This window comes from Jaculus jaculus, chromosome 4 (genome assembly GCF_020740685.1).
Source record: "Jaculus jaculus isolate mJacJac1 chromosome 4, mJacJac1.mat.Y.cur, whole genome shotgun sequence".
NCBI classification, from domain to species: Eukaryota; Metazoa; Chordata; class Mammalia; order Rodentia; family Dipodidae; genus Jaculus; species Jaculus jaculus.
In genome coordinates, this window is record NC_059105.1 from 59,535,954 (window position 1) to 59,559,371 (window position 23,418).

The 23,418-nt window shown below is 40.4% G+C and overlaps 1 protein-coding gene across 6 annotated transcripts in view; it reads left to right on the forward strand.

The window, feature by feature from the left end:
• Znf385b (zinc finger protein 385B) overlaps positions 1-23,418 on the forward strand; it is a 294,054-nt gene that overhangs the window by 171,111 nt on the left and 99,525 nt on the right. Inside the window, exon 1 of one of the 6 annotated variants that reach the window (XM_045148240.1) lies at positions 8,867-8,984. The exons of 2 other annotated variants lie outside the window; for them this stretch is intronic. In XM_045148240.1, coding sequence (XP_045004175.1) covers positions 8,951-8,984 — 34 coding nt within the window. In that variant the 5' untranslated portion in view covers positions 8,867-8,950. Of the gene's footprint in view, positions 1-8,866; positions 8,985-16,336; positions 16,406-23,418 lie in introns of those variants that run through there. 3 more of the 6 variants (XM_045148243.1, XM_045148241.1, XM_045148239.1) reach the window with 3 other exon arrangements.

Consider the following 23,418-nt stretch of genomic DNA (forward strand, 5'->3'; position numbering starts at 1 on the left):
AGGATCTCACTCTATCCCAGGCTGACCTGGAATTCACACTGTAGTTTCAAGCTGGCCTTGAACTCACAGCAGTCCTCCTAGCACTGCCTCCTGAGTTCTGGCATTAAAGGTGTATGCCACCATACCCAGCTTTACCATGTACTATCTTTTGATTAAAGCTTACATGCATGTAGCAATGAAAATCTTTTGTAAAAATGGAAATATTCTGATAGCAATATGCCTTTCCAGCGCATTAAAAATTAAGTGTGAATCTGGAGAGAGATGGCTCAGTGATAGAAAACCTGCCTAGAATGTGCAGGGTCCTTGTTTCCATCCCTAGCACCACAGCAGACTAACAAAACCAACCAAAACTTGAGTCTGATGCCTCAGCAGTTAAGGTACTTGTTTACAAAGCCTCACAACCCAGATTTGATTCCCTGGTACCTACATAAAGCCAGATGTACCAAGTGGCTCATGCAGCTTGTGTGCAGTGGCTAGAGGCCCTGGCATGCCCAATCTCCCTTTCTCCCTCTCTCTCTCTCTCTCTCTCTCTCTCTCTCTCTCTCTCTCTCTCTTTCTCTCTCTCCCCCTCCCTCCCTCCCTCCCTCCCTCCCTCCTCTGTCCCTCTGTGCTTGCAAATAAATAAATAAAATATTATTTAAAAATCAAGTCTAGGCTGGGAAGATGGCTCAGTGGTTGAAAGAGCTTTCATATAAAGCCTGCCAACCTGGGTTCAATTCCCAAGCCACCCATGTAAGCTAGATGCCAAGAGTGGTGCAAGCATCTGGCATTTGTTAATAGTGTCAAGGGGCTCTAGTTTGCCCATACACACACACAAATAAATATATTTTTAAAAATCAAATCTTATTTACACAAAGATACTCACTTTGCCTGTTACTCTGCAGAAACAGGCAGAGATTTTTAATCTGTTTGTATCACAGTATCCTTTGAGAATGGATCTTATTCTTTATGCAGGAAGAAATCACAGAAATGTTGATATTTCACTGCCTTCAGAACTTCTCCAGAAGGACCTCCGTAAGCCAGCTTGCTATGGACAGCCACTCTTTGCCCTTTGCAGAGCTCAGCTCAGAGCTGGGCTGTCTTGCAGCAGTGACTTGCTTATTGGGATGGGACAGGGCAGGCAGAGGCTGAGAGATGATGGACTCTCTTGGCTGGACATGACTCAAAAGTTCTGATCCCCTACGTGCCCCAGTAAAAGTTTCCGGCCGGTTACTATATAAAACAGTTGTCAGCTGAAGAACAGAGCAGTGGCCTGTCAGATTCAGATTGTCCCATTTGCCAAGTCTCACACGAGAAAAGTGAAGACAGGCCCCATTGAATAAGACCTACTTCCAGAAAGATTTATTACACCAGGGTCATGTTGCCCAGATGAGCTGTGTTCACTGGCCTAGGCTTCTCCTTGACTCATTCACATTTCATACGATGATTTAATAATCTCCTTGAAAAGGAAGAAATGCTTGAGGGGAATAAACAACGGGCTTCGATATTAATGACAGAATGATTGGGTCTTGCTGGAGTTCTGTCTTGGTTCTGTAAGCTGACAGTCACCTTTCTTCATAAGCAGCCTGATCTGATACTGAGCAGAACTCATGCTTAAACATCTAGTATATTAAGATAAAGTTGAGGTATATGTCCCCAGGTTCTAACTTGTCAAATTAGGACATTCTTGATGAGTTGGGAATACCTATGGATCTGTTCTTGGTTTTGTGTCATTTTAAGATATGCGATCTTGTCACCTCAGACCTCACAGTGTCCTAGAAAACCATGCTCTTGTCACAGTGATATTCAAGGCACATTGTGACTTGGGATTTGATATAGATATTCCTCATGCTTTCCCATGGGATCTAGAACTTCATCAGGCCACTTACTGCTAAGTAGTTCTGACCATTATTTAGCAGCCATGAGGAAAATGTACCTTGAGAATATTTGAGAAAGAAATATGCATATATAGAGAAAATGACATATGCTACATTTTTTTCTTCATGTATGTACATGTGTGTACATGTGAGTAGGGTTTGTGTAGACTAAAGGACAACCTTGAGTGCCCTTCTTCAGGCATCATCTACCTGTTTTGGAGATAAAATCTCTCATTTTCCTGGAGCTCACCAAGTAAACTGAAACTGGCTGCAGCACATCCCAGAGAGCCACCCAGCTCCATCTCCCTAGTGTTGGGATAAAAGCACATGTTTAGCTTCTTTAAAAATAATGTGGGTTCTGGGCTATCAAATTCAGGCCCTCTTTCTTGCTATGTAAGTGCTTTATTGAGTGAGATATCTCCATAATCCAAGCATGTTATTTGTTATATACTGTGGATTGAATAAGACATAGTCTACTCAAATAAAGATGGTACCTTCCAGGCTTGGGAAATGTCTAAGTGATAAAGGCGTTTGCCTGCAAAGCCAAGGGACTCTGGTTCCATTCCCCAGAACCCACATAAGCCAGAAGCACAAGGTAGTGCATGTGTCTGGAGTTTGTTTGCAGTAGCTGGAGGCCCTGGTGCATCCATTCTCATTCTTTCTCTCTCTCTTTCTCTCTCTCAAATAAATAACAATATAAAAACAAAATGTTTAAAAGAACATAGTACCTCCCTGTATTGGCATGTAATATAGCACAGTTGTGAAAGTATACTCTGCCTCTTGCCACGTTTATGACTTTGGCAAGGTATTCACTCCTTATGTAGCCCATTTCCTGGTCAAGAAAATGAAAGTGATAGCAAATTCTTCCCATAATATGTGAATTGGAAGACTGGCTGAATTCAATTATGTAAAGTGCTTGAAGTAACACATAGTAAATGTTCATGTGAGAGTTAGCTATTGATATACAAATATATAAAGATAACCTGTAAAGTCTTGGAGTGTTAGATGGGTTTTAAAATAAATTGACTGTTCCAGAGTTCAGGATAAGGCTTTATACAGAATTTAGTCTTATTGTTGTCTTAAGAAAGTTCTAACTAGGAACACTGCTATTTTTTCTGTCTTATATCAAGTCTGTATCTGCTCATCTGTCAGCTGAGAGAATTCACATACCTACAAATGAAAATGTGCACTACTTGGTAAATTGAACAAATACCATGTCTTGCACATTCCCAATACTTCTTGCCAATTGGATGTCAGATCTACTGTGTTAATGATATCACTTGGTTGTTGATGTTATTTGTGTTTAAATGTTCATAAGGACTTTGAATATGATCAGTGAGTACTAAGAAAAGAATAACACTAATAACATGTAAGAAGTCTTTATAATTGTTTCATTTTAAACATGTCTTCCACTGGAAAAAGGTGGGGAAGTGTGGCCATTCATTTGTTCAAAAATTGTACTGAGTGCGTACTAGAGGCTGGGCACTGTTCCAGACATTGGCACAGAGCATCTGAATACCAACTTCTGTGCTCTTGCTGATTAAACTCCAGAGAGAAGAGACAGTGAGAGCTCCCAGACAGCTGAGCTGAGAGAAGGGAGCTGCATGCTAAGGGACCCTCCTTTAAAGGAGATAATTTGTCACATTGGGAAAGGGAAATATCATGAAGAAAAGAGATAAAAATTCAGAATTGTAAGAAAAGAGAGAGCATAATTTCTGTTTTTTTAATCTTTTAATTTGAAAAGGAGACTATGGGAACACCAACATTTTTTGCATCTTCATTTATGTGGGTACTGGGGAATCTAACCCCAGACCAACAGGCTTTGCAAGCATCTTTAATCACTGAGCCATCTCCATGGCACACTCCCCTAAATTTTTAATTTCTTTATGTTTTTGTGTGTGTGTGTGTATGTGTGTGCGCGCGCGCACGTGATCCTGCGTCTGTCTGTCTGTTTCTGTCTCTCTGTCTGTCTAGGGCCTCCTGCAAACAACAAACACTTTACAAACAACAGACACTTGTGCCAAATTTTGCTTCTGGCTTATGTATATAGCTTGGGAATTGAACCTGGGCCTGCGGACTTTGGAAGCAAGTACTTTTAACCACTGAAACATTTTCCCAGCTCATGATTTCTGACTTTTCTAAAAATTCAAATATTTTAGCTTTATGTAGGACTTCAATTTTCTTAATTTAAAATTCATGATCAACAGTCATAAATTTATTCTTTAGCCTGATCATGTTCACACTGCAGTTAATCTTTTTGAATACACAGGACAATTGACTTTTGGTGATGGCTTCTGAATGTGTCTTAATAAACAACGAATGAAAACTAAAGCCATGGCTCTGTGTTTTGCAAGAAAGGTGGACTATCTACTTAGATGTCTCAGATGTCCTTTTCAAACCACTACGATAATGTTGCTTTTGAGATGCTGTTGCTAGCATAATAGCTCCCCATGGCTTGACAAAGCCTTCCGGTCTATCTATACAATGACCATCTGCGACTTTGTTTCCATTGAAAATACTTTTGAGTTCTTGAATGGTGACTCGTGTATGTATATGTGTGTGTGTATGTTACACATTCGTGGGTAGATGCACACACCCCATGCATAGTGAGTGGAGGACAGAGGAGGACTTCGGGTGTTCTCCTCTACTGCCTTATTCCCCTGAGAATGGGTCTCTCACTAAACCTGTAGCTTGTGTCATTGTTTCTTTATCTTGGCTAAGCAGTGGGTCCCAGTGATTTTCTGTTTCTGTCCTGCTTAGTGCTGGGTGCTGGGATCTAACTCAGATCCTCATGCTTGCACAGCAAGCACTCTTACCCACCGAGCCATCTCCCCAGCTAACCACTAAACTGAAGTTAGGAATGCATCTCATTTGTAAATCGTTGTTCATTTCTATAATTCTGACACTCCACTGAAGATGTCACCATTATCAAAGAGAAGTAAACCATTTAATTAGATATTATGTAGCAGTGTGGTTCTTTGCGTGCTCATGTGTATGTGTAGATTTGTGTGCAGTATGCACACACGGGGACAAACTCTCAGACACTGTCCACCTTTTAATTAAAAACATTTTGCTTATTTATTTTAGGGAAAGAGGGAGAGAGAGAGAATGGGCACACCAGGGCCTCTAGCCACTGCAAATGAACCCCAGATGCATGTGCCACCTTGTGCGTCTGGCTTAAATGGGTCCTGGGGAATCGAACCTGGGTCTTTTGGCTTCGCAGGCAAGTGACTTAACCACTGAGCAATCTCTCCAGTTGGAACCACTATTTTTTCTTTGAAATGGTCTCCATTGGTCTGAAGTTCATCAGATCAGCTTGACTTGCTGGACAGTGAACTCCAAGAGTCCACCTGTCTGTACCTACCTGCACTGGGATTACAAGCACACACCACTTACCCAGCTCTTTTGTACATGGGTCCTAGGGATCAAACTCAGGTTCTCATGCTTGCCAGGTAAACACCTTGCCAATTAAACAGCTCTTCAGCCCTAGCAGCATGGTCCTAATAAGAAAAATAATACTGTTCCTATTATCTCATTCATTGTGTGCTATCTCTGGGCAGGGTACTAGGCATATATCAGTAAGTTAAATTAATCTCTAACCCACAAGAGCTTAGTGTTCCTTTGGGAAGAAGACTCCAGCACAGTAATGCACAAGTCCAGTGTCTTAAGCACTGTAACAGACGTGTAAATGAAATGCATTTCAGGTTTAGAGGAAAGCTAGATACTTTCTTCTAAGGAAAGAGATTAGCCTCCCTAGAAGAAATGACATTGGAAATGCCACTTAAAAATGGTAGGAACTGGGCTGGAGATATGGCTTAGCAATTAAGACGCTTGCCTGTAAAACCTGAGAACACATGTTCAAATCTCCAGGACACAGGTAGCCAGACAGACAGTGATACAAACACACAATATCACACATGCTCACAAGGGTATGCACATGTATGGAGTTCGTTTGCAGCAGACTGAAGGCCCTGGTGTGCTCATCCTCTCTGTCTACCCCCCACTTTCTCTCTCTCTCTCTCAAAATAGACAAAAATGGGAAAAAAATTGAAATACAAAAAGGGAAGAGGATGGTCAGGAGCAAGAGATGAACCAAGTTGTGGAGCTGAGAAAGTGTGTGTGTTCTAGAAACAGTTGGCACTTCCTGATGACCCATTTATGGAGCAACAGCCAAGTATTAGGTTGTTCCTAATGAAGGTTCTGGAGACAGGAGATAAGTAAAGTGTATCTATGAGGGAGGATTTTGTTTAACAAACTTTATGAAATATAAATGAGCAAAAGGCTTTCAGTTAAGTTTGAGGATCATAAAGATTGTTAAGCTGAAGCCATTGGAATTTAGTGCTGTGGCCAGGACTAGAGTGATGTTGATAATCATGCATATCTTTGGGGAACTCCTTCTATGTCCTAGGCACTGTTTTAAGCATTTACAACGCTATCTTTTTCAGGTCTCCTTAGGAGTTAGGATAATGATTTTATTCTTACTCAGCTGAGAAAATCGGGGGTTACAAGGCAATTAATTCATGCAAAATTCAGGTAGTGAGCTGCAGGGTGGCGATTTCAACAAATGTATTAAATCTCCAAGCCTATAACTCACTCAAGGAAGCCATGGAAAACATTTAAGTAGAAAAATGGTTGATGGAAGCTGTCCCTAGGAATTCTCTTGAATGTGGTTATTGAATGTTATGTTAGCGACTGAAGTGGGTCTCAGTGAAGGCGACAGCAGTGGGTATGAGGAGGGAAGGGGATGGCAGATGACATCATAACTAACCAGACGCAAACAACTGGGAAAAGGGAAATTCAAATATAACTTCAGGTTTCCAAGTGTACAAATAGACTTGTGGTACCAGGCAGTGAAATAGAGACCATGGAGGAAGCATCCATCCTGTGTGGTCTGAGAGGGGCTATGGTGAAGAGGTGGGGGGAGGGTGTGTGTGTGATTATTTCCGTTTTGTGCAGCTTGGCGGTGAGGTTCCTCTGTGATAATGGTGGAAGGCATCCAGGAGATGTATTGTACCCAGGGTAGAGAGGTCAAGAAGGACTAATTAAATGCTTTTAAACCCAGTTTTAAATAGGCTGGAGAAATCCCAAACTAGGTGGCAGAGTTTTACAAAATGAAAGTATAGTAGAACATGAAATGAAGTGTAGGCTACTCCAGAGAAGTTACAATTTCAGGGGAAAGAGAAAACAAAGTAGATGGACTAACTCGAGTTTCCAAGCTCCGATCCATTGAAGCCCCTCCCATTCTTTAAATAGTCATTTACAAGCACACTGTCTACTGAGCCTTCATGTCTCCCAGTATCCCCTTGCAGAATTAAGTTGTCCTTACTCCATCCTCTCACTGTTTTTAGAACATTCATGCCTCATATACTGGTGGTGTTTTAGACATCTGCATGCCTCAAGTCACCTGACTGTGTGGCTTGTTAAACACATCTTTCAGTGCCCCATGCCCAGAATTTGGTATTCTTAAGGCCTGGGGTAGGGCCTTAAAAATCATTTTTTCTTATAGATTCTCAAGAGATCACCAGGCTTAGGTTCTGCATTTTCTGTATTAATGAATGAAGCTAAGTATATATGAGAGGTACCAATGAACTTTGAAGATGCACTAGTGTGTAAGAACTAAAAATAGTTCAAGAATAAGGCATGGTTTACAGACAGGCAAAAAGAACTGAAATACTTTTTCTAACTCCATAAAAGAAGAATCCTTTGAAGGAAGTGTTAATATAACCTATTCTGAGCATGTATCATAGTGGAAAATTTAAGTTAATACAAAAGAAAAACTCACAGCCATAATGATAATTTTATTTTAAGCATGAAAAACTTAATATTACATGGACAAGATGTGTACAATTGTTATTTAGAGGTAAATAAATGAGGATCCGATAACCCATGTTCCATTTAGAACACTGGTTCGATATTATTCACAAGTAGAGCTATCTGGGCCTGAAGAAATGCATCATTTCTAAGGGCTGGTTTTATGAATATCATTTGGGTGACTGCATCTGATCCCTGGATTAGGGTTACCTAACCTGACATTAACTGTGCAGGTAGGTGTCATTCATTTTGTACATCACTAAAGTGTTGGCCAGGGTTGGCAAATATACTAAATTGCACAATCAAAGTGCAGAATCCTTCCTGACATTCATAAATATCAGTGAAAGGCCCACTAAACCAACTGCTCGGTATCCATGACAGTCCACCAGCATAGCCACACTTAGAACGTGGGTGTGCCATAGTCCTTATTCTAAGCCATGGTCAGATGCCACTCAATGGAGAGTGCATTTAGTTAGATATCAGCACAAAAATAATGTATCATTTTAGTTCTAAGCCTATACAACTGCTAATTTCACCACAGTAATTCCTCCATATAACTGAAATGAGTTTTCTGAGTTGAGATGCATAAACATCTCTATTAACGCTATCAACATCAAATTGTCATCTGCTTTAGTCCTTTTTAATTATATGTTCTGAATCTTGTCTTAAAACCTAAAATTCCATAGGAAAGACAACAATTTTTCCAAGCCAAATAGTATGCAAATAACCCACTCTCCACTAGCAGAATACAAATAAGGTTCACTCTGAGAACAAACTCCTTTTTGAAATAAACGGCATTTTTCAATTCTAGATCTGGTTGCCCACCTAGGAAAAATGAGCAACCGCTTGAAATGTAAGTGGTATTGAACATTCTAGATTGTTATAATAAATAGCTATTTCAAGACCATCAAACTGTTTTGCAGGGGGAAAAGGCAAGTGACTGATTTCTTGATTGAAGTTTTACCATGGCAGAGTGAATGATAGTTTCTGAGTACATGGGAGAAATTCAGGGGAAGATTATTATTTAAAAAAAATCACTTGTCAGTCTTTTAGGATATATTTGGTTGGGTGTCGTCAGGAGGTAGCCTGCCCTCTCCTTGGAATCAAGTTGCAAACACTATCCTCAATAGTAATTAGAGCCAAGCAGAATTACAGGACTTATGATTTGTTCCAACACACTGCCTGCTGGCTGTTTCCTAGCACCACATTTTGCGGGAGCACCAGGCTGAAATGATGGAATTATTTATCCCTATGTAATACCTCTCCTGTGCGCATATGCAGGCATGAGTGTGGACTGTCACCTTAAAAGCTACGAAGGTAAGCAATGCCGACTGACCAGCATTTACACATGAGGGAACTTTTTTATGAAGTATATGACAGAAATATAAAATTGTTCAGATCAGTTTTAGAAAAAGAAAAGAAGCAAAATTGGGACAAATAGAATTGGCTAATTTTAAGACTCCCTTGTCTGATCTTACTTTGATTTTCTTAACTTGTTTGTGATGAAATTGTGCTGGGGAGACACTGGAGTAAATCTAATAAAGATATGTCTGGTTTCTCACACCTCCTTTGTCTTTGAGGTTCCTGTCTCTTTGAAAGTTCATCTCAGAATAACTGAGGTGTGTTTAATCTGAGTGTATGAGAACACCCTCTGCTTTTACTGTTTGCTTCATGAAGTCTGTTTAAACTGATGATCCTGCATGTCCAAGAATCCACATTCAGTTGACAGAACAATGGCTGCTTGCCTGCAATAAAATTGAGTGACGTGTGTGATTTGCGCCCTTGTCACATGATTTTTATGACAGGCACAATTCAGGCTGTAACATTCCATCTAGTTTAAGTCAAAACTCAGTGGTTTCATGTTTGTTTCCACTGCTGGGCATAGAACTCTCTCGGGGCACCAGGTAAGCTTAGCTCCTCCAGAGGGACCAGCGTCTTGCTGTGAGGACAGGCATATTTTGTCTGTGTAAAACAGGCACTTGTGAAATTTTCATTTCTGCTGTAATGTTCTCACTTTGTTTTCTCATCTAAGAAATCCTATTTTTTTCCTATGGTGCCATCTGTAATACATGAATAAATGTTATCCTTAGGGGAGAACTTAGAAACCTTAGGCACTGGGAAAATGTTTTTATCTCATAGTCCCCACGGGATTTTAGGTGGCTTGGGAAATATTGAAAAAGCACTGTGTCTTTTATTCTGCCTCTGGTAGGTGAGAGGTGTAAACGCTGAGGATTCAGTGAACTCTTGCAAATACCAAGTTTGTTAAAGCAAAGAACATTAATGTTTCGAAGGTCCTTGAAGCTGTGGTGGGTGAATTGTTAGCAGACGGTGCTGCTCACTGGTGTCGTCACCGCAGCCTGGGACCTGACTCGGGGTGAATGTCTCCTCCTTTATTTCTTCAGTGATTTATTGTGTATGATTGCTTTCCCATAAAATTGTGTACCTTCGTACATCATTTAATGCATCAGATAAACAGGGAATGAGCATAAGCCATGGAAAAGTCCAGCAGACAACTTATCAGTAAAATTATATGTCATAAGGCTATTTAATGTATGTAGGAGCATCCTCGGCTCTCCAGTTTAAAGGTCTGGCATTCCTATCACCAGCAAAAAAATGCTAAATTTCTATAGAAATACACCCTAAAAATGTATTGTGCTCTTAGGTTCCTTACTTGTTCCATTCCATCACATTTCGTCTAGATCCTTGTATAGTCTCTTCATCTTTTAGCTTATAGAAGTAAATAATGAACACAAAATTAACACACTGTAGCTACAAAATAAAGCAAAGAATAATTTTATATGATTGCTTTGTAGGCCCCAGTTGTATTATGGTAAAGGGCAGAGAGAGAGAATGAGACAAGAGAGAGATAGTCTAAAACACAAACACGGACACACCAGAGCCATAAGAGACCAGAGAGACTAGAGGCAGGAAATGATGGGAGGAGGGAGAGAGGTTAGCAAAGAGAGACAGAGACAAAAACCAGAGTTTGAAAATGTGTAGATTTGATTTTGGGACTTTATGCTGTTTTTCTCATTTCTTTGAACTGGAAATTGGCTTTGGCAAATTAAATACATTGAGCACCCACTCCATTTTTATGATTTTTTTTTTCTGTTGGTATCTTTTAAAGTAAAGTTTGCTTAAAAAGTTATGTGATGTCTAGAAGAGACAAAGAAAAGGAACAAATGTTCTAAAAGAAAAAAAAACTTCCATAAACAGTAAATAAATAAATGATAATTATTTAAAAGATAGTCCATTCCTTCACTTCCTCATGAATCCAGTAAATCACTGAGAAGTAAGGTCACCAGTGCTGTGACTGACTTCATTATTTTCAGTGGGATTCCTTATTAGAAAGTATTGGGTGTTTCACTCCCCATGGTTTTCTGAAGAGTTAAACAATGCCCAAGTACACCACTGCACGAAAAGGCAAAAGAAGCCAATGGTGGGAACAGGACTAGAGAGAACTAGCTTATTGAGGAGGCAAAAAAAGAAACATTCTGGAAATAAAAAATACATTCCACATCAGGAATATTATTGATCTTTTAAAAATAAAGTTTCTGATATTTGTAACAACATTGAGGAAACTGAGCATGTTGAGTGAAATATGCCAGTTAGAGAAAAAAATATACCTCATGATCTCAATGCTATGTGGAATCTTTCAAAATATGTGAAAAGATCAAAATAGAGTAGAAATGTCCTTTCCAGAGAAAGTGCAAAGAGCAAAGAGGGAGATTTATATTTAAAAATGCCAGGGCTGGAGAGATGGATCAGCGGTTAAGGCACTTGCCTGCAAAGCCTAAGGACCCAGTACCCATGTAAATCTGGATGCACAAGGTGGCACATGCATCTGAAGTTCGTTTTCAGTGACTGAAGGCCCTGGTGCACCCATTCTGTCTCCCCCCCTCCCCCCTGCCTCTTTTTCTCTTCCTCTCAGAAGCAAGGAAGGGATGTAGGGAGGGAGGAAGGAAGGCTGGACTTGGTGGCACACACCTTTAAAAGAAGTGCAAAGCTGGAGTTCTAGAGGATGAGTAAGGCTAGAGATTTCAAGCATATCATGTAGACAACTATAGTTAACCATGTTGTTTGCCATGCTAGATATTTTCTTTAAGTAGATTTTAGGTTCTCTTGCCACATACAAAGATGTGTTGTGTTGCTTCACTGCAAGGTGAATAATAGTGACTATCATGTCACTATTATGTTGTGCACAATATACAATATAAAAACAAACCTTTCAGTGCTGGGGAAATTACTTGATCTGCAAGGAACCTGAGTCTGGATCCTTAGGACCTTTGTAAACAGGCCTGGTGGGAGGCTCTTATGATCCTAGTTCCATAACAGACAGGAGGATGCCTAGGGTTTTCTGGCTGGTCTAGCCAAATGTATGAGCTCCTGGTTCAGTGAGAAGCCTGTCTCAAAAACTAGGGTGGAGAGCAGTTGAGGAAAGGATACAGTTTCCACTTGAGACCTCCACAGGCATATACACACATGGGCTCATGCCTCTGTACAGACATATGTGCCCATACACATGTGCATACACCACATATATAAATGAAAAATTATACTTTTTAATACATGGAAACAGAAATGAGAAACATAAAAGCCAAGCTGTAAAACAGAAACTTAAATGACTTTGATAAATGTTCCTTAAAAGAAGTAGAAGGAGAAATACATAGAAGAAAGCTCAAACAAAATCAGCCTAATATGGCTGGAGAGATGGCTTATAAGTTAAGGTGATTGCCTGTGAAACCTAAGGACCTATGTTAGATTCCCTAGAACCCACGTAAACCCAGATGCATGAGGTGGTACATGTGTCTGAAGTTCGTTTGCAGTGGCAGGAGGCCCTGGCACACCCATTCTCTCTCTCTCTCTCTCTCTCTCTCTCTCTCTCACTATGTGTGTGTGTGTGTGTATATGTATATGTATATGTATATGTATATGTATATGTATATGTATATGTATATGTATGTATGATCTGCCTCTTTCTCCCTCTCACTTGCAAACAAATAAAATACTTTTTAATTCAGCATAATAGTGCAAGAGTGGACATGATACATGGAGGCAGGGACAGCTATTACTGTGAATCTCTTTCAGTGAAGATAGTGCTTGGATATTCAATTATTAGATGCGGCTGTGCATATCACTTGTGGCCTAGACACTGCTACATGCCTGAAATAAGTAGCATCACTTGCTAATATGTTACAACAGTGGCAAAATTCAGAGAAACCAAGCCAGACTTTGTCCTAATCTGGTAAATAGCAACCAGAGACCCTAAGGAATGGAAGCACTTTCTGGGACGGACAGAAGCTCCATGTTCTCGGCAGAGGAGCGGACTCCTTGCCTGTGGTGGGCTAGTTGCTGTGTTGAAACAATGCCCTGCTGCATTGTACCTGCTCAAACACGCTTTCTTCTGCCCTACCTCTGCTGTTTGAGGACCCGATGAATGGGGGAAACATTTTAGGAGGTATTAGGAAATTCCACGTAAGGTGCCAGTGCTGATCCAAACTCAGCACTGTCTTCCCTCTCCAAATCCTCCTCCTCCTTTCCCCAGTCTCAGCTCTCATTGCCTCTCATGACTCACAAGCTCTATTCAGCCCACATCTCTTAGGAAGGAGGACCCAGCAGCCTGTCCGAGAACTCCCTGAGGGTGGCATGGTGACTTTCATTGTTTGGCTGCCAGGTAGACATCACCTCTGCTGCTCCACCGTGAAAATAGCTTCTTTGATGGTAGAGGACCAAGAATGGCCTCTCGAATTCTCAGCAATCCTCCTACCTCTGCCTCCCGAGTGGTGCTGGGACTAAAGGCGTGCACCACCACGCCAGACTTGAAGGTTCTTTTGAATGCATATTGTATTTATGGTTCTCATGAAAATACACACAAAAATATTTTAGCACTTTTTACTATTTTTATTTAGTATATTTATTCCCAAAATGCATCTTCTGGGATGGCAGCTTTTGAATAGCTTTGAAGCATTTGGTTAATATTTAACCCCAGGAAACATTCTCTTCACCAAGGTGAGAGTCATGGACTCAAACAGAGCAAACATTAACTGTGCTCCATTAAATTGAGTAAGCTTCTGGAGAGAGTATCTTTGTAAAGGGATTATTTGTGTAAACCACGTCTTTCCTCTCCTCACCCCCTCCTCTTTTTTCGTTCTTTATTGTATGAAGCTGACCTGTGTGGTATTTAACTACTGGATACAGCAACTGAAATTCTTCCCACTAGGTGACAAAATAATTTGTGTCCTGGAGCTGGCATTCACAGTAGCTGCTGGTCCACCATCCTCTGGAGTTGTTGTATGGAACCCCGTTCAGGCAGGTCCTTTGTGAGGATGGTCTAGAGAGACAGAGGCCAGAGGACATTGCTGCTTTGCTCTCCCCCAGTGGAAGGCTAGGTACTGCTGCAGAGAGTGTTTTCTGATAGTACTTGCACATAAAATCTACCAACCCAAGTGTGAATGTACCCTACCGTGCTGTTGTTGAAGTGGTTCTCTTGAGCCAAGCAGTGTAGTTAAAAGCATACTTGTAACATTTTTGTTTCCTTTTCCCTTTGGGAGTTTTAAAGGAATTATTTAAAAAGGGGTGTTGCAATCAATTCTTTAAATGAAGGAAATTCTGGGGCCTGGCCACACCAGCTTTTCTTTCATCTGGTTGCCCTTTTCCATTATTCATAGTGACAAAACATTGAAATTAAAATCTCACTTTAAAATGATTAGTTTCTGTTAAGTTTCAGAGTTAGAAATCGAAACAGACCAGTTGCTAACCTATTTAGATTATTAAAGAAAATAAAAGGCTAGGCTTGGTTGCCCTGGCATGCCTGTAATCCTAGCATTTAGATGGAAGCAGGAGTATTAGTTCAAGGGCAGCCTCAATTTCATCGTGAGTTCAAAGGTTCAAGGCCAGCCTAGCTACCTGAGATCCTGTCTCAATCATCACCCTCTTAATTCTTATATATCTTAGATTGCATCAATTTAAATCACCAAAATAGTGTTGTTGGACAAGGGGCTCTGGGCTTTGCTGTACCAACAGTCAGGTGCCATGGCAAAATAAACAATCCTTATATGACTTTATTCATATTAAATGAAAGATTTCTAAATTGTTTATGAAATAGAACTTCTCCAGGAATATTCAGAGACTTGAGGAACATGGTTATTACCTTTTGTAGAGAAGTCTGTACTTTTAGGGTAGATTCTAAAGTAAGTTGAGTTCCTTGCTGTCAGTAGTTCCCTAGCATGCTGTAGAGTTATGTTTGCATAGAACAGCTGCAGACCTCGTGGGAGGGTCTCCATGCCACAGGCAGGAGTCCCTGGGCCAGAGTAGCTCAGGACCATCTTCCTGAGTCTTTCTGCCAGAAAATGTCACCAGACTACTATAACATCCCAACCCATTCTTAACCTCAGACAAATTTAGTAAAGCCCTGTCTGGGATAATTCTGGCTTCTCTAAAGACTTGGTAATTTAGGAACCAGCACATGGCATTCCCCTTTGCTAGATTGAGTGTATTTTGAAAACCTTGAGAATGCATTGGCTAGAAGGTTGTTTGTCCTCCTTCGAGTTTCATATTTGCACAATCATACTTCGTACTACTGGGTCACAAGCCGAGGAACTAAGATAAAGCAGAAATCTTTCAAATTCAGCCTTAACCATCAAAATTTACTTCAATTCTGAAATTCTCATGTTTTTTTCAATGCTGCTTTTTAAAAAGTTCACCAGGGCTAGGGATGCCTCAGTGGTTAAAAACACTTGCTTGCAAAATCTGATGGCCCTGGTTTGATTCCTCAGTATCCACCTAAAGCCCATAACTCAGAGTTGCCCGTGCATCTGGATTTGCATGGCAGGAAGCTCAGGCATGCCCATACTTACTCTCTCTGCCTTCTCTCTCTCTTCTCTCTATTTTCGTCTCTCTTGCCCTTCTTTCATAAATGAGTAAAAATATTTTTTAATTAATTAAAAAGTTCACAAGTACCAGAGTATGCCACATGTTTATCCAAACTATAGTTTATACTATGCAGTAACTAAAATTTGCCCATTCTCTCAACATGTAAATAAAATGGAGGTCTGGAAGGATGGCTTAGCAGTTAGGGTGCTTGCCTGCAAAGCCAAAGGACCCAAGTTCGATTCCCTAGGAATCCATGTAAAGCTAGATGCATTAGATGGTGTGTATGTCTGGAGTTCAGTTGTAGTGGCTAGAGGCCCTGGCACATCTATATTCTCTCTCTCTCTCTCCCCCCTCAAATAAATAAACAAATACAAATAAAATATTTAAATATAATGTAGTCAGTATGTGGGCAAGATATTCAGGTAGTCACCACCTGATACCACAGCATGTGAAAAGCCATCTATCTTAATGATGAGTTCCTCACTTTATGTAAAGGCCGTGTATTCCTGACCTTAAAAGACACTGTGACTTAAAATGCATCCTGAGTAGCTTCGCTGCTCTTTCTGATTCAGCACCTCACTGTTGCCCACACACCACAGCTGGGTGCTCAAGAGAGTGTCTTTGTAAATGCAGGCTCCTGGGGGACTGAGGTGCTGCAGAGACAAGCTGGGCACAGAACTGGCAGTGGTTAAGAGCGTATGGACTCAGGTCTGCAGATACAGAGTTTCCCCTGTGGCATCGCTGGATTCTGTATCAGTCTCCTAAGGCCAGCTGAGAAGCATCAGTACCACAGGGAACTGTTACTTGCTCACAGATCATCTTGAGCAAAATGAGGCCGGCAGTGGAAAAGTTACCCAAAACACCATGTAAAGTATAACTTGACAGTATTGGAAGATGTGCTTTTTATTGGAGAATTCTCCCTATATGTGTCTAAACATTTTACTCACAATGTTACAAGTGTTCAAGGTTGAGTACATTGTCCCAGGACTGGGATGAAGGATTCTTAAAAATATCTGTGTGTGTATGTGTGTGTGTGTGTGTGTGTGTGTGTGTGTGTGTGAGAGAGAGAGAGAGAGAGAGAGAGAGAGAGAGAGAGAGAGAGAGAGGGAAGGAGAGCACATGTGGCAGAATCTCCTGCCTGCAATGAATGCCAGACATATGTAGTACTTGTTGAATCTGGCTTTACAGGGGTGCTGGGAAAACAGATTCAGGCTGGCAGGCTTTGAGAACAAGTGCCTCCTATAACTGAGCTATTTCCCCAAACCCAGACAGTCAACTGAAAGTAAAGGAAAGCTCTCCATATCACAGGGGGCTCCCGGAATAACTGATTGCCAATGTATCTCTCTAGATCAGGACATTTATGTATGTACTAAGGAAGAGTTAGTCTTTGACCTGTATGGAAATTAGACATAATTGGGATGAACTTTACTGGTTAAGTTTAAATGTATAAGAGGTCTTTGATTTATTGGTGGGACAGGGAGAAACATGCAGACTCTGTGGGCAGGGGGATTCCTAGAAGGAGGAAAATCCATGAAGTAAAGAGAACAAAGGATGGCCCCTGATGGGCATCTTGATGAGTCATATTTGGGTTTGGACTGGAGTTGAAATCTAGTCTCAACGGGACAAGTTGACATTTTTGTTTTTGGAGACCTGTATTCCTAACTAGCTACCTACTAAAAAGGATGTAGCAGTTACCTTCTCATTACTAGGGCAAAACACCTGACCAAAAGCAGATTGTGGGAGGAAAGGGTTTATTTTAGGCTTACAGTTTTGATGCAAAGTTTCATCCTGGTGGAGAAAACATACCAGAGCAGGCAGCTGGGGCACCATATCCCCACACAAGGCAAGTCCCCTGAATGAGACACCTGTGAACACTCAGTAGGGCTGACACATCTCAGAGACACACCTCCTCCAGCAATACTCCACCAGAGATGGACAAAGTCAAGACTTAATTATAAATATGTGAGGCTGTGGGAAGTGTTTTACAGTCAAACCATCACCGAGAGCCTACTTTCTTTCTTGCTCCTAATCTCAAATCAAATCAATCAATAGCACTGATTCCAATATATATATATATATATATATATATATATATATATATATATATATATATATATATATCCATCCATCCATCCATCCATCCATCCATCCATCCATCCACACACACACACACACACACACACATATCCATCCATATACATATACACACATATACATACATATACATACATATACACATACACACACACACACACACACACACACACACATATACCTGTTAATGTATAGAGAAAAGTATATACTACCTTGACCATCTTGACCAACTCCTGTACTTAAGCTTTTTTCAACATAATGCTTCTCAGCATTGTCTTTTTTCTTCTTAAGCATTATGTTGATTCTTGTTGCATGTACTTTTATATCATTTATTCTTTTTTAGTTTTTAAATTTTTATTTTTATTAACAAGTTCCATGATTGTAAACAATATCCCATGGTAAAGCCCTCCCTCCCCCCCCCCCGCCACTTTCCCCTTTGAAACTCCATTTTCTATCATGTCCCCTCCCCCTCCTAATCAGTCTCTTTTCTATTTGTATGTCATGAACTTTTCCTCCTATTATGATGGTCTTATGTAGGTAGTGTCAGGCAATGTGAGGTCATGGATATCCAGGCCATTTTGTGTCTGGGGGGAGTACATTGTAAGGAGTCCTACCCTTCCTTTGGCTCTTACATCCTTTCCACCATCTCTGCCACAATAGACGCTGAGCCTTGGAAGGTGTGATAGAGATATTGAAGTCTGAGCACTCCTGACACTTCTTTCCAGCACCATGATGGCTTCTGAGTCATTCCAAGGTCACTGCCATCTGAAAAGAGAAGGGTATCTACCAAACATGAGAGTAGCATTAATATATTGGTATGAACATTAAGAGAAATGCTTACTGGGTAGTTTGATAAGCATATACACATTTGGCCAGACAGCAGCAGACATTACACCTCTAGGGCTCATGACTACCCCTGTTGTAGGTTTTCAGTATCAGGGATATATTCCCTCCCATGGAGTGGGCCTCTAGTTGAATTGGAGGGCAGTTGGTTTCCACCATGACAGATGTGCCACTATTACACCCATTGGCTCATTTGGCCTGGCTGGCTAAATATAAGACTTGCAGTGTCCACTGTTGAGTTTCTTCACTGGTGATTTCTCTCCCATTGAACTTCATGCAGAATGGCTTCTACCAGCTTTCTGTCAGCTGGTCTACATGGAGGAGGTTATCAGCTCAGTTCCAGCAGGATTTCTCAGTGGCCTTGCAGCCCAAGTATGTGGAGTTTTCAGCAATAGGGTCTTACCATCTATTCCTGGTGGGAAACCAAGGGCCTTGGCAATGCCCTATAATGTTTTGGGGGCATCAGGCACCCCCTCTGGCCAACAACTCATTGGAAGGTATCCCATCCATGGCGCTGAAAATTTTCTAGCAACAATCTATGGCTCCTTATTGTTCCATTGTCCGATAGATTAGGTTTCCATATAATTTATTTATATCTTCTTAGATTTTGATCAGCTCTCCCTCCACCTTTCATTTAAACAGTCTCTTCCCCTGACCTCACTTGGGCCTTTTCATCCCCATTAATTTATAGATTCATACATTGTAAATTCAACAGATAAATAATGGTATAACAAATGCAGACATTATAAAGATTTTAGAGTTTTTTTTTAAAAAAGTAAATGCTAGCTGGGCATGGTGGTACATGCCTTTTTAGTTCCAGCACTTGAGAGGCCTAAGTAGGAGGATTGCTATGAGTTCAAGGCCACCCTGGGACTACGTAGTTAATTCCAGTCAGCCTGAGCTAGAGTGAGACCTTACCCCCCCCCCCAAAAAAAGTAAATGTTTGCTTAGAACAAAATGCTACTCTTCCAAAATAGAGATTCATATCCCAACAAAACAGTTTAATAAAATAAGGCACAATGTTTAATAAGGCAAAATTCACAGGAAGTTATATAAGGCTAATATAAGATCACTTTTTTAAAATTTTTATTTATTTATGTACTTGAGAGTGACAGAGAAAAGAAGCAGAGAGAGAGAGAGTGAAAGAGAGAGAGAGAATAGGTGCACCAGGGCCTCCAACCACTGCAAACGACTCCAGATGCATGTGCCACCTTGTGCATCTGGCTTACGTGGGTCCTGGGGAATTGAGCCTTGAACCAGGGTCCTTGGGCTTCACAGGCAAGCACTTCACTGCTAGGCCATCTCTCCAGCTCAAGATCACATTTTTGTAATGTCCTGAGGGAGGGAGAAGGAAGTTCTAGTACTAAATACTTTTTCAAATTTTTATTTATTTATTTATTAAAGAGAGAGACACATAAGCAGAAAGAGAGAGAGAGAGAATGAGAGTGCCAGGACCTTCCAGACACTGTGAACAAACATCAGATGTATGTGTCCCCTTGTGCACGTTTGCATCACTGTGTCTATCTGTGTGGGACCTGGAGATTCGAACATGCATTCTTAGCCTTCATAGGAAAGCACCTTAACTGCCAAGCTGTCTTGCCAGCCCATGTTCTAGAACTCAAGATAGCTTAAACACTTTATAGAACATTTGTCAGCATAATGCAATATGTAAATTTGATACAATAAACTAGTTCTTTTCCAGAAAACAACTTAGCTCTTGAATCATGTTTCAGAACTTACATTTTTAGCATTTTAATTATGTATATACCTATACAAATATTCCTAATGCCAAGACTGAAAATACAGAATATTAAGAAATTAGATCATAAAAAAAATTGACCAAAGTGAAAGTAACATATATTTTCAGCATCCTTTTGTTGCTACTTTGAAATACCCAACATTATAAAGTTAAAATATTAGTTCTGGTTCTTTTAGAAGTTTCTGCCATATTCTGTGTTTCATGAATATAACACATGCTCAGAATATAACTCCTCAACCCAAGTCTTACTGTGACTTATAAAGTGACTTTTTAGGTTAATATTATTTCTCAACTAGTAAGTAATGACTGTTTAAAACAGTGAAAAGTGAAAAAGTGCTTTTTTCCTAAACATCTGTTACAGACAGAATTAACCATAGTATCTTTCAATACTACTTTTCCCTAGTTGGAATTATGAATAAGACAGTCTTATCCAACTTATTTACAGCCAAAGGAATAAAGTATGCTCCTGTGAATGCAGAAGGATTTTCCACCATGGCTTTCTGGTATAGCAGTTATGTAAACAACCTTCATTAAGCTACTCAATTTTATTTTATTTTTTATTATTTTTTTAATATATATTTTTAAAATTTTTTATTTATTTGAGAGCGACAGACACAGAGAGAAAGACAGGTAGAGGGAGAGAGAGAGAATGGGCGCGCCAGGGCTTCCAGCCACTGCAAACGAACTCCAGACGCGTGCGCCCCCTTGTGCATCTGGCTAAGGTGGGACCTGGGGAACCGAGCCTCGAACCGGGGTCCTTAGGCTTCACAGGCAAGTGCTTAACCGCTAAGCCATCTCTCCAGCCCTATTTTTTATTTTTCATGATTGCCTTGTTGGTAACATTTGTTAGTGAATTTTTAAAAATTTACATCTTAGTAATAAATATTCACCAAAATTAGAAAAGAGAATGTAGGCATTTGCACATAATGATACTGGGGACTGTCCTTTCAATCTATACCATAAAAAAGACCAGTGATGAGACATACTAGACTTCAAAGTGATATCTTTGATCTTAATATGATTGGAAATTGGTTAGGAACTGCTGTTAACCTTTGGTGGAAAATGCACATTTTAGAGATAAATATTTTAAGAAAGTACGCCTTTTCTCTGATTTATTTCAAGGAATCTTGATTCTTATGGCTTTATGGTATGATTAAGGTTCTTATTACCATAGTGCAGTGTGTGAATGTTTTGTTGTATAAGATACCAAAATGATTTATTCTTTCTATTGCTGATGGGCTAGTTGGCTAAACTCTAGGTTAGGACTAACATTTCTGTGATCATTGTATAGGACATACTATAGGAGACAGGCAGACATTAGGCTCAGAAGTCACTGAAGGATCCTACCTCCTTTTCCTGGTAACACTATAAAGGGGGAAACATTGCAACTGCTCCTCCATGGGATGGAAACTACCATATGAAAAGGAAGATCTACTTCCTTTTGGTGTCTTATTGCTACATTCTTATTCTTTGTGTATTTGTGAGCGGGTATACTCTTGTGAGTATTTACACCAGGGTCTTTTGCTGCTTCAAACAAATGCTTGTCTGGCTTTACATGAATAGCTAGGGAATTAAACCCTGGACAGCAGGCTTTTCAGATTTGCCTTAATCCTGAGCCATCTCTCCATCGCCCTACATACTTGATGTTATTATATTTTTCAATATTTTCCTGTAATGATTAATATCTTTGGCTTTCTGTTTTAAAAATCCCACTTTAAGGTAACAAACTAGTTGTTTCCTCTTTATTGTTTTTCCTTCTATTCTAGAAACCCTATGAAAACCTGAGAGACTAAAAGTAAATTTAATTGTATTCTATTTTTGGCTGATGCAGTTTCTTCCACCATTCTCTCATATCAACCTTCCAAAACTTCTAACCTTTCCTGAAGGTTTATCTTAAAACTCAACTAACCTAAAGAAATGTTGATAAGCCCATGTTTGGTGATCCATGATAGCTGTATTTTCAGCTTTGAAGGAGTGAGTCTGTTAGGGAATATAGCAAGCAGAAGTACAAGAAGGAATGGCAAATAGCAGGTGAAGAATATTAACACCTGGAGCCATGTCTAGCGGGACGGTGGGAGTAGCTCCGCAGTGAGAAGCCAGCAGCAGGACGGCAGCACGCTGGCTTTCGCCGCATCCAGCGGAAACGACTGGAGCGGTTCCAGTTGAGCCAGAGTCACCAAGCAGGGGTCCCAGGTAGAATGCATTCTCCTCAGGTAAAGTTCTAATTACTAGTTTACCACTGGCATTTCATCTCATGGGATATACAACAGTGAACTCTGTTCAAGCCTTAAGATTGAATGTGCATGGAGGGGACAGCCTGAGAAATGGTTGACCTTGCATCTGTTCTCAAGGGCATAATGTTTCCAATTCCCGGGCTACAAACATGCTTGTGTCTGTGGGGTCTGAAATTACCCAGGGAGGTGGTTACCCCATTCCCAAAGTCAGGTCTCAATAAGAGGTAACAGCATATTATAATTTAACATTATAACTTAAATGATAGCCTAACTTGTAATCAGAAGCGCTTTCTTTCTCTCTTGAACCCACAACATGTTTTTTTGGCTATCCTAGGATACAGCATAGCACTTCTAATGATTCTAGCCAGTTCTCATGCCAACGAATGATACAGATACTAAGGAAATAGAGAGATGAAAAAGAAAATTCACTGGTTCAAGGTCACACAAGAAACTTGTACTGAGAAGTCACCAGGTTATTGATAATGTTAATTCTGTGCCATTAAGTTGTTTTTCTTGTTTGCTTTGTTTTGTTTTAAGAGACCTTGGACTATGGGGATGTTTGAACAGGATTAGGATTGATAAAAAACAATAGGGACTTTTAAAGTTGGATGCATTGCATTTTACATCATGGGTGGTCATCAGTTTATAGGGGTCAGGTGCAGAATGTGATGGTTTGAATCATGTGTCCCCCATAAATGTATGTGTTCTGAATGCGAGGTCTCCAGTTAATACCAATTCAGTTACTGGGACCTTGCTGGAGGGGGAGTGTTGTTAAGGGCTGGGCTTATAAGTGTTATTGCCAGCTTTTCCTTACCAGTGTTCAGCACACTCTTCTGCTGCTGTTCACCACCTGATATTGGCTAGGAGGTGATGTACAGCCTCTGCTTATGCTTTGTTTCCCCTACCATCATGGAGTTCATCCTTGAGTCTATGAGCCAAACAAACCCTT